The 14730-nt window shown below is 39.4% G+C and overlaps 1 protein-coding gene across 1 annotated transcript; it reads left to right on the plus strand.

Annotated features, from left to right (window-relative positions):
* Positions 1-4399: 4399 nt before the first annotated feature.
* On the plus strand, positions 4400-9956 carry folr (folate receptor). Its single transcript, XM_017423947.3, has 5 exons — positions 4400-4680; positions 7017-7147; positions 7667-7855; positions 8197-8332; positions 9069-9956. Exons 2-5 carry the CDS (start codon positions 7019-7021, stop codon positions 9338-9340), a joined length of 726 nt encoding a protein of 241 aa, XP_017279436.1. The 5' UTR covers positions 4400-4680; positions 7017-7018; the 3' UTR covers positions 9341-9956.
* Positions 9957-14730: the final 4774 nt, after the last annotated feature.

Below are 14730 nucleotides of genomic sequence, written 5' to 3' on the forward strand. Positions count from 1 at the left end.
ATCTGAAGACTTTGATGCTGTTCAGCTCAGATCTCTGTTGTTCGATTTGAACCTGAATGTTTTGGACTGAACTGGATTATCTGGAATCTGATCTGAACTGGACCTGTTTGCTTTTAGTGCCCTGAGGTCACTTTTGGTGCCAACAACATTCAAAATGGCCGCCACAGCCAATCTAATTACAGATAGCTGTCCCAGCCAGCTTTACAGATCTTAAACTAAAGTTTGGTGTGGTAGTAGCTGAGAATCACAACACGTATTCTGAGAGCGACTCATTAATCAAGATGTTAGCTTCAAGATTTATCATTAAACCACTGGAGCCGATCCTGTTTGTCTGTTAGCAAAATATTTCATAAACTCCTCCCTCCTCTCCTAATGAAGCTCTGGTAAACACATCTACACCTGAGTAACTACTGAAGTCAACACAATTCAAGATGGCCGTCACAGTGACATTAGCTAACACATAACTTTATTTTTAATGTTTGACCCAAACAGTCATAATTTTATCATTTCTCAGATTAAAACTCTGACACGACAGGCGGCGGGCGATATGCATTCACCCCACCCTCTGAGATTTTAGCTTCAGTAATCTAAGTTACAGTCTCTGACAGGTGTTTATGCAGATTTCTGTTAACTGAAGTTGTTTAAACTTGCTGAGTAACTTTTTTCTTGGTTGTAATCATGTAAACTACATGTTCAGGAAACATAATTAACTTTTCATTACAGAAACAATCCGTGAAAGTCGCGTTTTAAAGCCATCAGTGAAAGTTTTCAGGTGAAAACACGAAGCAGCAATGAAATCAGTCTTACTTCTTCCACGGCAGAGCCTCGTTGATGCAGCTTTTCCATGTTTTACACAAACAGATGCAGAAAAAGGTGTTTTCTCTCTGAACTCTTTGAGTAACTCTGGAGAAATGAATCTTATGTTCCTGATCGAATCTTTCAGTTTATGACGAAATAATGACTCTGGAATTAAATGAAGCATTTTATGAAAACCTTCCATTGCTGTGACGTCACAAGAGTGACTCTAAACCCGTCATAATTAAGTGATTAAGCGATCGTGATTTACCTGTCTGTGTGTGTGCGTGTTAGTTTGTCTGTTAGCAAAATATCTCATGAACCAGAGCTCAGATTTCAATGAAACTCACTGTAAGTAATCACTGAATCAATATTTACAGTTGATTTACTTTTGGAGTCGGCCTGATTCAAGATGGCCGCCACAGCTAATTAAACATAGAAAACACAAAAGTAGCTATAAGTCAGTAAGTTTTACAGATACTGAGCTAAAACTTAGTGTGGTGGTAGCTGAGACTTATCTCTAATACATACCCAAAGCGCTACTTATTGCACCTTACCTTTACTTAAAACTTAGGCATTAAAATGTTGGAGTCAACCGTGTTTTTCTGTTAGCAAAATATCTCAAGAACCAGAGCTCGGATGTTAATGAAACTTTCAGTAAGTATTCACTAAATGAAGATTTACAATTGATTAACTTTTTGAATCAGTCCGATTTAAGATGGCTGCCACAGCTAAACAAACGTAGAAAACACACAGACGGCTTTAACTCAGTCGGTTTTACAGATATTGAGCTAAAATTTGGTGTGGTAGTAGCGGAGAGTCATTCATATCAGAAACTATGAGCGTGAGATCGTACATAATGTTATTTTTAATATTCGACCAGTTTAAACAGTTTTAAACAGTTTTAACTCCGTCATTTCTTAACATGAGGTGATTTCAGTTTCAAACTCCTGCATGACAGGCCGCGGGCGACATGCATTCATTTAAATAATGTTACCTTCAATGTGATCTGAAGCGGACCTGCAGCTTTGAGTCCCTGACATGACTTTTGTTGTGAATCGGTTTAATATAAATAAACTGAACTAAAAGTCGTTTTTCTGAACAGGATTGTGCGGAAAGTTGAGTAAATTTAATTAGGAATTTATTCTGATTTTTAATCATTTAAACTGTTCATACCCGTCGAACAACTTATTTTATTTATTTAAATATTATAAACTACAGATCTGGGAATCATAAAATGACTTTTATTTTAGTTTAAATTAAAAAAAAACTTGTTAAATGAATGAAATCAGTCTTACTTCTTCCACGGCGGAGCCTCGTTGATGCAGCTTTTCCATGTTTTACACAAACAGATGCAGAAAAGGGTTTTTTGCTCTGAACTCTTTGAGTAACTCAGGAGAAATGAATCTTGTGTTTCTGATCGAATCTTGGAGTTTAGAGAAGAAGAATTTTAAGAAAAGGTTCGAGTCACGTGACTTTCCGAACGTTCTACTGACAGCTTCATTTACTGATTATAATATTAACTTACACTGAAAAAACACATGTTTTTCTATCAAATATGGGCATTTATTATGGTTGTTATACAGTTGAATATTATTTCAGCCCCAGCTGATAATCTGTGGCCTTTCTGCGCTCTGCGCGGGCACGTGCGGATAAATCATAAATTGCGCTTTAAGACAGATGGATGCAGAGCGCGCGCACCAGATATAAACTTTTATTGATTTCAGAGGAAAACTGAAGAAGTCCTGTAGCACCATGACAAAAAATAAACACATCCACATTATACACATTAAACTCAACTGAAATTAAACATACAAAAATAAAAAATAAATTAAAATACTCAACTGAATGTTCAGTCATAATAAACACAGTAAAAAAAAAACTTAATAAACTCCTTTAAAATTAACTAATTACGTTAATATTCATTATATCATTAAAGAAACTCTTTACAATCTTTTTAAACTAAATCATTAGGTTTTGTTGTTTGTTTGTTTGTTTGTTTTTTGTTTGTTTTGGGTTTTTTTTTTGTATCCTGCAGGATAAAACAGACAGCACTGTCTGTTTTAAAAAGCTGGGAGCAGTTGGACATAGGACAGAGACAATATGTTTGACATAAAAGAGGAACTTGTCCGCTTTTTCTGAGTCATCTGAGGGGGTTATCAGCCCTCCTCATCAGCCTGTCCAGTCTTGTCATTTCCCCTCTCCTTGCTGTTTCATCCCCAGCACTGAGGAGGACGTCGGTCACCGCAGGCTGACAAAACACCTGCAGATGTTTCAGATGTTGAAGGACTCCTGAGGAAGCAGAGGCAGTCTTGTCCCTTTCTGTGGAGCGTCTCCATGTTCAATGGCCAGTCCAGTTTGTCATCCAGCTGCAGCTCCAGATATTTACGTCTCCTGACCACCTTGGGTCACACAGGGTTATGAAAGAAGGAGAAGAGAGTGGAGGAGTGGAGGACTGGCTCACCTCTCACAGGCTGCCATCACGAAAAGAAAAACAAATACATAAAAAATAAGAAACAAAAATGATCAACTGTATATTTTCTTTGCGTCAAAGCCTAAATGTAACTCAGTGTCAGTGATTTCCTTCATCATTATGATGAAACAGAGGGGAGATAGTTTTAGTTATGTTTGTATCAGATAGATGAGCACGCACACATTAATCTGAGCAAACGATAATGTCCCACCGCCGCCTGTTTGCTGCTGGACTCATCACAATTATGGCAGGCCTTTAAATGTATAATCAAATTACACAGTGTATGGTGAGCTGTGGCCTTGACCTTTGACCTTTAACTTTGTCTGGATCATTACCAGAATTTAACCACGTGTTACTTGTACCATGTTTGATGTTTCCTGAAAATGTTGTGAGAATCTGTTCACAAACCTCTGAGTAATCTTTTACACAGACAGACAGACAGACAGTCGCCGCCGACAACAGAACCTCCTTGGCGGCGGTAATCGATAAATGAAAAAAAACTCCAGTGTGCGAAATCCAACTACACATACAGGCGTGCACACCTGGTGGATGGGTTCAGCCGACTTGTTCATAGGTGTGGCAGCAAGTGACATCCTGCTGCCTCTGCGCTCGTAGCTCTGGGCTGGTGTTTGACCGCTTGAGAGTGACGTTGTGCTAACTGTAGAAAAATCTTTCAAAAAAATAAATAAATAAATAAAACCCTGCAACAGCAGACTCTGGTGGTTCCAGGTAGAGATGAAGGAGGATGGGATCAGATGATTAAACATGAATTGCACAAACTCAGCAGCTCATGTTGTGGATTATATTGTTTGTAGATGTATGAAAAGTTTATCCTATCTTGTAGTTTTTACATTTTGAGCCTGCTCCTTTAAAGGTCTCTGCACGGCCCCGTTGCTCTTATGGCCTTTACGAGTCGCACAGTGCTGCACAAGGTTTGTGTGTGTGTGTGTGTGAGTGAGAGAGAGAGAGAGAGAGAGAGAGAGAGAGAGAGAGAGAGAGAGAGAGAGAGAGAGGGGATGGAAAGACCTTGAGATAAGACAAACTGTCCAATCAGTAAGATGCCATAAAATAAATATCACACACAAGTACATGGGCTAAACACACACACTGTCTTTCTCATTCTTCGCAGTTTCTTTCTGCTTTTAGCACACGCACACACACACACATGGGCGCACACACGTGCACACACAGGTACTAGACTTCGGACTTAGGAATCCAGCGTACCAGTAGCAGGTGCAGGTTCTTCATATTTTTAGATGAGTCAGGGCCAACCTTGTGCTCGGTCACACTCCTCTCACAGATGTGTGTTCTGTACCGCCTGACTGGTCTTGAGAAGTGTGTGAGAGGTTGACGGGAGACACAGGTTTGTCAGACGAGTTCTTCCCCACCGAATCATCTCAGGAGTTAACAAGGTAAAGTACGGCTCCAGTTATTTCTGACGTAAAATAATGTGATTTCATGCGGATTGTTGTACTCATTTGGAGTTCTTTTACATGAACTCGAAAAGATGATTTACTTGTTTGATAAAACTGTTTCTGCTTCTGCTGTATTGAGACAATTTTAAAACAGAGCCATAAGTTTTTATAACTTACGACAAGCTTAATCTTTGCAGTTTATGCATTACATATTTTTCTCGTTGTTTTCTGCTTTACCCGTGACATTTTTAGTTATCTTTAGAAGCCCTTTCGGGGAAATCTTCATCCAAGTTAAATGGAAATGTGAGGAAAAAGTGACCAGTAGAAACATAACCAAAACAGATTCACTGTGGAGTGAAAACCAGTTACGACGCCTGCTTTGGCTGAATTTGTTGTTGTGTCTAAACTTATATCAGCCACAGATGGGGCGCAGGTATCAGAGCTCAAGTTGGATTCGCTGTCAGCTGCACACGTTATCTGATAAAAGTGAGTCACGCCTGCTCTTACAACCAGAGGTTGAGATTAAAGGCCCTTCATCAAGTTACAGCTCTGCATAACCCTAAAAATGAAGAAAGTGAGCTGTCTCTGCGTTGGATTTGTTAAGTTTTCCTTTTTTTTTTTCTTAATTATTCGCGTTACTCAAGTCGTTCATCTTGTTACCTCAAATTATTGGTCAATCAAGCAGGGCTTCCACAGTTATATTTCTCTGACATGTGCTTAGATGAAGTGGATTTTGAATGGCTCAGCAGCTCTGTTGTCAAAAAAAGAAACAAGGCTCCAAAGGTTTAAGACATGACCCGCAAGACTTACACATCCACCTTATGTTCTCACGTGGTTTTCACTTTGAATCATTTTTATTACACTAAACCATCCCTCTACAAAACAAAAAATATATATTTTCTTTAATTCAAGAACAAAAGCTAGAGTAAAAGGATGCAACTGTAATGCTAAGTATACTTTAAAGAGTTTTTTGTGTATTATAATTGTTTAATATCACTTTCTTTCTTCTGATATCATTCTGGCATCATGGGAGAGTTTAGTTAAAATTGTTCTGATCTGGCTCAGTTCTTGTAAAACATAATGTATCACAGCATTAAGAAGTTAAAAAAAAGTCAGTACATGCCAGCAGAGTAAAGTTACTAGCAACTATGATTTAAGGTCATTATGTTGTAATTTATTACACCTTAATTTTTGGCAACTTCCTCGTGAGTGAAAGCATGCCAACGGAGCTCAGCTCGACAAGAAAAGGTTGACTAAAAGGGAAAGTGAATGGAGCTAACGGCAACAGAGAGAAAAGATCAAGGAAAAGGTTACAAAGCAGCTCAAGTTTAGCTTCAGTCGATAGGAGAACAAGGTTTGTAACTGTGATTAAAATTGAAATGTTTATGGGAAAAGATGCGATAGGTTGTGTGAATAGAAAGAAATGTAACGATGGATGATAAAATAATTGTAATTACTGTTACTTATTCTTGTCTCGCTCTTACAGTGGTTGATGACACAGATGGCTTTAATAAATCATCGTTTAGCCATCAGTTCTGGCCTTCTTCTTATTGACTGGATGCTACAAAGTCCGTTCCGGTCATAATGATGCAGGTGTTATGCTCAGAAAGAACGTTTAGGCCAACACTTTGATCACAATTCATGTTTTTTTTTCCTCAAGTATCCCTCCTGTAACCAAATGTTTGGACTGAAACACAATTTTGTCACTTGCATGAAACAAATCTTAAATTGGATTCAGTTTTAAAGCTCATCCACATGGGTTTGTATTGGGCACGGTACACACAAAATGTTCCATCTTCACAGATGGCTTGAGTGTTTGACACAGAAGATGAAAATTATTATGAGTTACACACGAAATATAACACTTCAAGGCAATTCCCACTCAAGCATTTGTTGAGTGATGACGATCTGACAGCAGAGCTGGGAACATACTTGCAGATGCTATATATTCAACAGCTTTTCCACTGACCTGAGTGTTCCAGCTTGATTTTATCTGCAAGATGCTCCAACACCAGATTATGACAGCAGGGAAACAATACATAGTGACCCCTCATATGAGTCTCTGCGTGAAATCGACAAGTGAAGCACGGTGTTGGTTTAATGTTCTTCTCCTAAACGCACAAACAGGAAGCCTGAATGGTAACATTTCCAGTCAGAACATATTAGAGGAACATCCACACAATGCTGAGTAAAAGAAATGACTGAAGGTTAAAAGAAATCCACGAAACAAAGTGGACTTTTTACCCATATTGCATTCTGAGAGCCGTTTGTATTTTTATCGTTTCACGAGGATGACCCCCAGACTTCTTTTTATATTTCTGTCCTCTGTATAGTCATGCTGCTGCTCCTGGCCTCGCTGCTCGCCCTCTCCAGCAGGGTTCTGTCTCTGGACCCGCTCAACATGTGCATGGACGGAAAACACCACAAAACAGAGCCTGGTCCCGAGGGAGAGCTCTACCTCCAGGTGATACATAGAAACATCCACTGACATCCAATTAAAAAAGCCAACGCCCGCCACCTTTCATCTTTCATTTGAGAATAAGATAATTTTGTGTTGATAAATGACACTGTTGAGTTGTAGCCATTTTGGTCAAACCTCGAAAGTAATGTTACATGCAATGCCACACTCAGAGCTTGTATTGAGAATCACATCAAAATTTAGCTCAATATCTGTGGAGGCCATACTGAATTGAACTGAATCCAAAGGTCTATCGGTTGTAGCTGCACATCCAATGATTAGTTTCGGCAAGTTTCAGCAAAATTCATCCAGTGGTTCATGAAATATTTTGCCAACAGACAGATGCGCGCACACACATATAGCCAAAAACATTTCCACCTTTCGACTTTTGGCAATAAAGAGCAAACCGATGCTGAAATTGGCCTAATATCTGACAGCTATTCATGCTTGAGCTGAAAAATATATGGGTTGTTTATGTATTTGTGGGTATAACTGCGGATAATGATCCCCTTTTTCTTTTTCCAGTGTTCCCCCTGGAAGGACAATGCATGTTGCACTGCAAACACCACGGAAGGGGCCCACGAAGACAACTCGTACCTGTACAACTTCAACTGGGATCACTGTGGTGTTATGAGCCCTAAGTGCAAGAAACATTTCATCCAGGACACTTGCTTTTACGAGTGCTCACCTCACCTGGGGCCCTGGATACAGCTGGTATGTATTGTCTAAAAGTGTTGCAGTGCACAAGCGTGACAGTAACACTAGATGGCAGCACAAGAATTTAATTGAAAGCTGCTGAGTCCACACATCCTGTGGTTTTAAAGCCCTCAAAAGACAGAGAAAGATGAAGAGAGGTAGAGAAGCCCTCGTAGGCCACGGGAGGGTTAAAATAGTTTTATGAAGGAGCTTTATGTTTTGCCACAGTTTAATTAGAAAAGAGCTCATCATATGGACTATCACAATGCATGTGTGAGGAAAGGTTTTTTTTCCATATGTGTCACTTTTGCTCTGATATTATGAGTCATAAAACGGAGACCTTTGTGTGCACGTTTCAGGCAGACGACAGCTGGCGAAAGGAGCGAATCCTGGATGTGCCTCTCTGTAAGGAGGACTGCGAACAATGGTGGGAAGACTGCAAGAACGATTTCACCTGCAAGACGAACTGGCACAAGGGATGGGACTGGACCTCAAGTAAGACATTCAAAACCTTAAAGACGTCAACACTCAGTTTCCTCTGAGCAGAAAGCACGGATGAAAATTTTTTCCAGTTACCTGCTATGACTGGATGATGTGAAATGAATCTATAAAATTACACAATATAGATATATGTAACAGGTAAACACTAGGTTGACCTGGTACTTACCAGGTATTTACCTGCTTTGCATCTGGTACCTATGGGGACCAGGCAGCATAATGAAGTGACTGGCAGCAAGAAAAAGTACAGACTGGTACATACCAGGTAAGTACCAGAAACTTACTGGGTATATACCTGTTTGTATAGGGTGCTTACCTGGTACCCAATACGTACCCAGTACATACCAAATACTTACCTGGTACATATATGGTAAGTACCAGCAATTAAATAATAAAATATGTACCAGGTAAGTACTGCGTGCATACCCGTTAAGTACTAGGTACGTACCAGCTAAATACCAGCTAAATACTGTACAAGGTATGTACCCTGTACATAATGACCAGAAACATATCAGGTACATACCCAGTAAGTCCACAGGAAGTACCAGGTAAAAACTCTGTAGGTACCAGATACATACCTAGTAAGTACTTGATACATACCATATAAATACTGTACAGGGAATGCACTAGATATGTACGGGATAAGTACCCGGTGAATACCAGGCTGCGTTGTGCGTTGCTACCTGTATTTGTTTGTTAAAGACTTGTCTCTGTCCTCATGTCTTTCTCTCAGAGATCAATAAGTGCCCTGAAGGCAGCAAATGCAGAAAGTGGACTGAAGTTTTCCCAACACCCAAATCCATGTGTGAACAAATCTGGTCCAACTCTTACCTGTACACCACCTATACCAAAAGCTCCGGCCGCTGCATGCAGCTCTGGTTCTCAGGACCGAACCCCAACAGGGAGGTAGCTAAGTACTATAGTGGCGCTGAGCAGAGACAAAGCTTTGCTCTGACGATGCTGCTCTTCTTGGCTGCCATGTCTTTCTCTATAGTGATGTATTAAAGTAACCCCTTTGACATATTCTGTGGTATTGGAGACACTTATTAAAGTGGTTGGTAGCACTCCTGTGTGTCCGTTGCTCTTCTTTTAACTCAGTGAGTCACGGTCACCCCTCCCTGTTTACCTCAGGGTTTCTCAGTCAGTGGTCAGACCCCCCTGTTTGCTCCAGATCGTCTCATGTCTTATTTTGCTGTCTTAGATTTCTGCCTGTGATTTAATCCTGAGCCTGCCTTTCATGTAAAACTGAAGCAAATTAAATTAATTTTAATACAGTGGGTTGCATAAGTCTTTCACAGGCCAAAAAACACCTCTCTATATTTTTCTGTACAATAGAATAAATTCAGCTCTTAATTTTTAATGCGGATAGCTGTTCTTTCTGAAAACATGCCAGACATTTAGCTTTCCCAACCCCTAGGATAACGTCAGAAAAACAAAGAACATCATCAGGCATACACAGACAGATACATACAAAGGTACAATTTCAACATCAAAATGTAAAAAAAAGCCAAAATCAAGGCAACGTGACAACATTGTTTCCTGGAAAGTAAAGTAAATCTGTAAAAATGTGTGTTTGTACGAAGAAAATAAAACTCAAATAAACTGCTACATCTGGACTGACCATGAACAAACATGCCAACTTATTGTATGACTGTACAGGCTGTTTAAAAATCATCTTTTGTAAACTCATCCAGCAGTGAGAAAGCTGTAAAACTGATCTCGGTTCAAAGGGGAAAATGTTCCTCTGCACCGGGACTAAGTGAGGACCATGCCAGTGGTTAATGGGCTCCAGCGCTCTGCAGTTATGAGGTTCCAATCCCCAGGGTGTGTGTTTGTGTGTGTGATGGGTGTTTAACGGAGAATGGGAGAGAGAAATAATCTACCATCATAATCTCTGACAACGTGTCCATACTTAAATCAAAAAAAAAGGAAGATGCTTTTAGAGAAGAGGTCAAACACTTTTAAGAATCAAAAATTAAGTCTAGCTACTTGCAAGTTCAGCTCAATTAGCAATTTAACAATATATTCATTTAACAAACAGGGACCTCAGTAGCATGTGGAAGAACCATACACAGCCACAGCAGCCTGGCAGCTCCTCCTCGTGCTGCTGACCAGCTTGGTCACTCGTTTCTATGGGATGGCCTCCCAGTCTCAACAAGCATTGGCTCTAAGTCAGCCAGTATGGTTGTGGTGGTCACTCTGGAAGAAATGGCACACCCAGGCTGATCCCACAGGTGTTCGGTGAGGTTGATGTCAGGATCGCAGGCAGGCTACTCCATCCTCTCCACTCCCAGATTCTGGAGGTAGTCTCTGATCAACCCCGCTCTGTGGGGGGAAGCGTTGTCATCTTGAAGGGTAGAGTTCAGTCCCAGACTGTGGAGGTATGAGGTTGCCGCTGGTCTGATGATTGGCACCTGGGGTACTAGGAGCTCAAAACAAGAGTCAATAACAGAATAAGCTGTTTCCATTAGCAGAGAAGATTTGGCAAGTTTTCCATGGCTGCAACCCACAAATGCAATTTCCTAACAAATGTAGCACCATTTAAGGGGAAATAAACAGGCTTTTCAGCGGTACACGATTTATTGCCAAGAAGCATTGTTAAAACAAAACAAACAAACAAAAAAAAACAATCATCCAAATACAAATTTCCTGACTTTTTGTGCTAAGGTTGGATGTATGGAAGAGAATATGCAGAGGTCTTTAATGTGAAGAAATGATCCTATGTAACGCCCGTCTCAAAGGCTGTGACAAAAAAAATGGGAAACAGACGAGCAGATCTATGTGAAAGATAATTTATTTCTACAAAAATAGCTCTGTGAGAAACGATAAATCACCGCCATCTGGGAAATGTGTGCACAAGCACTGCTGCCCGCTCCAACCAGATCTAATCTGGAGGCCAAACCAAAAAAAGCAGAGTTGTAACCGGCTGGAAGCTGATCTTTTAACATCAGCCCAGGTGTCCTCAGTTAGGCAGCCTAACCATCCACCTGCTCCCTGAAAGAGAAGAAAACTACAGAAACATCTAGTGGACTGGATGGGGTCCTTACACCTCACACCTAAAATCAAAGGCTGTCCCGACTAACATGGAGCTCAACACCATCATAAGATTAACACTGAGACACACAATCATGTGATACGGCTCGTAGGGTTCTAGGACTACATTTGGATTTTGGGGTTTGGGATTTTGCTAGAATTTGTTTCTCTTTGGTTTCTTCTTGTGGCCTTCCTGTCTCTTTTTCCACGCCTGTCCTGTGTTTGTAATCAGCACACCTGTTCCTCGTGGTCGTCATCCCTCTGAGTGTTTAAAGTCCTGGTTTTCCTTTGAGTGTTTGTCAGATCCTTGTGTTATCATGGTTTCGTCACTGCTGGGTTTGTGTGCTCACTTGTGTCTGATCTGCAAATAAAACAACTGTTTTCATTAAGTCACCTCTCGTGTCTCCATTTGGGTCCTCAACTCTTCGGTTGGCCTGGTTTTGTGTCAAAAAGTTTTAATCGTTGATTTGGAGTTCCAACATTTCACAAGTAAATTGAGCAAATAATTGTTAAAATGTTGTGAAATAAAATTTGTAATATATTTGCAGAGAATCTGTCAGTCTTTAATCTGTTACCTCACTTAAGGAACTTAATCTTAACAGCTGTGCTGGAGAATAGTGGGAAGTGGTTGGACTTGTTAAAACGATTAGGATCTTGTTTTATAATTTTAACTTCTCTTTAACTTTGTCAACATTTGGACGAGTATTGTTATTATTTAGTTATTTATTGATTTAGCAGTGCTTGGCAAAAGAATATCTGAGCTGGGATTTCTTAAAGAACAAAACAAATCCAGCAACAACTTTTAGGCATGAGAGTGCGTACAGTGCATTTTGGTGGATTGTGCTGCAGTAAGTGGAACTGAAAACATTACATCAGTGGCATTACTAATATTGCGTCTGCTTAAATAGTGAAGTGCAGAATATTCACAAGTCACAAAAAAAACCTAACTTCCATATTATGTACCTTCCCAGTTGGACTCGTGTTTGCAAATGCCGAAGAACAACAGTTTTCACACAGGTTTTCTGTGTGTTGCGTATATTTTTGTGGGCAGTGCTGGTCTGTTTGTACTGCTGTTTGTGACTTTAGATCCTTTAACACCCACCAGAGACAATTATAAGATGTAAGTAACACAAAACAATGCAAAGCCAGGAATTTATCTGTTTTTTAAAAAAGCCGTTTTATTGTGATGAAACATTTGCTTTAGACTTTCCAGCTCTTTGTCTGCAGACATATTGTTAAACCGCAGAGTTTAACAGTCAACGCACACACGCAAACACAAAACCAGAAATATCACTGGGATGGCTGCTGTCCCTGTGGTTATTAATACTCAGCTTTTCTGAGGTCATTGGGCAACCCACACACACACTCACACACACACATACACCTCCCTGTCTGACTCTCACCCTCTCTTTGCTTTTACTCTCTCTGTATTTAGGAGGATTAACAACATTTAATGAATCATACTTGTGTTGTGAGAGGAACAGAATTAAATCACAGTAATGAGCAACGATCTGAAAATGTGAAACGGCTCATTTCTTGTGATCTGTGAGGCCTCAGGATTGGCAGTTACACCTTCTGTGTGTGTGTGTGTGGTCTGGAAAAAGAATAAGATTGCATAACTATAGATTACAGCTTGTGTTGAGAAATTACTGCAGCCTGATCTCTCCAGAGGCTGTAGGTAATCAGAGAGGAAATCCCACTGGCATTTGTGATGGTTTTGACGACTACAAAAAAATGCTTAAAACAAACAAAACAAGACTTGTTTACTCTCCTTCCCTCCACATTTTAAAATGACATATAGATTTAACATGTTGTCGACAAAAAAAACAGATAAGTGAATGTTTATAGATGCACCGAGGCAGAACAGCTTATCGGTGCAAATTGTGAAGATGGGGCTGATTTAAACCGATTTACACACTGCAGTTATCCTCTGTTGCTCATCTGACTGATTTTCCTTGGGCTATTTCAAGCCTTTAAGCTGCAAAGTAAATTAAGAACTTAAAATAAACTACGCATGAAGTCGCAAAAGTATAAAAGTGAAAGTAGTGACGTGATTTGCGTTGTTGTGCGCCACATTACTGGATGATGAGCATTGCAGAATCTGGGTGGGACCAGCCTGTAACTGTAAAAGCTGAGGGTGGATCCAGTTTATTCTGCTTTATGTGCCGTTTTTAATGACGCACAACATGGATTTATTTCTTCCATTTTACTGTCCGACCAGTTGGAGACGAACAGGGAGGACTGTGCTCCGACCAGCTGAAAGATTATACAAACAAGCTTAGAAAGTAACGGACGAAAAGTCAAACATACATTGAGTTTTAACTAAATGTATTTATTTTATCTTGGTAAAACAGGAATAAATGTGCAGATGTGTGATATTTTGCACAGTTTCGCCCCCTCTTTGCTGAGTAAGTTCACTGAAAAGAACTGCAATTTGTGCATTAGAGTCGTGAGCAAAAAGAAAATCTCATGTAAAAAAAAAAAAAAAGTGCCTTCAGGCAGTCAGCTTTGTCTTATCAAGCAGACCTTGGAATTCTGTCTCTGCAGAACTAACACACATTACATTTTACAGATTATTCTCTAAATCTACAAAACATGATGATTAACAAATAAACCTTCCCATCATACACACTTCAGTGTGACTTGCTGTTTTTTTTCTGAATGTTTTTGATTATATGCGATGACTGTGTTCTTTTCTTTATCATGTGGTTTGGGTCATTTGTTTTGTGATTTATTGTTTATCTTTGAAGCTGCCAGGGACCGCAGATATACATTAGCGTGTTTATCTAAATAGCAGATTTATAACATAATGGATTCATGTTCATTAAAATGTCTTTGTCCCTTTTAAATTAATAATGATTAAAATGACAAAAAAGATTACATCTTAAAGGAGAGAAGAAGTTAAATATAAATCTAAAACAGATGTTGTGATATCATCTCTTGTGTTTTATCATTATGATGTATACCTGTTGGATAATGTGAATAAATTAAAAATGAAACTTTTGTTTTCTGGAGCTGTTAAAAACTCAAAGGCACCTGAAATAATATCTTAATACCATCCCACGCTTTTAGTTGTCAAATGCTAAATTTTGAACTGATTTAATAATGTGGTCTATTAGGGGGAAAAAGTGTTTTCTCATTTTGTAAAACCTTTAATTGAAACGTACATTAAAGTTTCGATATTCATGTATTGAAAAACGTATTTTATTACTTTGTACCACTGCATAAACATGTTGAAAAAAAAACATTAGTCTTGAACTTAAATGTGGAGTGAAAGTTACATTAAATATATGCACTTTATTCTTTAGTTTCAAGCCCTAACTTTGCGTGCCACCTTCTTTTACCTTTACTTTTTTTTCCAT

This window comes from Kryptolebias marmoratus, linkage group LG2 (assembly GCF_001649575.2).
Source record: "Kryptolebias marmoratus isolate JLee-2015 linkage group LG2, ASM164957v2, whole genome shotgun sequence".
NCBI classification, from domain to species: Eukaryota; Metazoa; Chordata; class Actinopteri; order Cyprinodontiformes; family Rivulidae; genus Kryptolebias; species Kryptolebias marmoratus.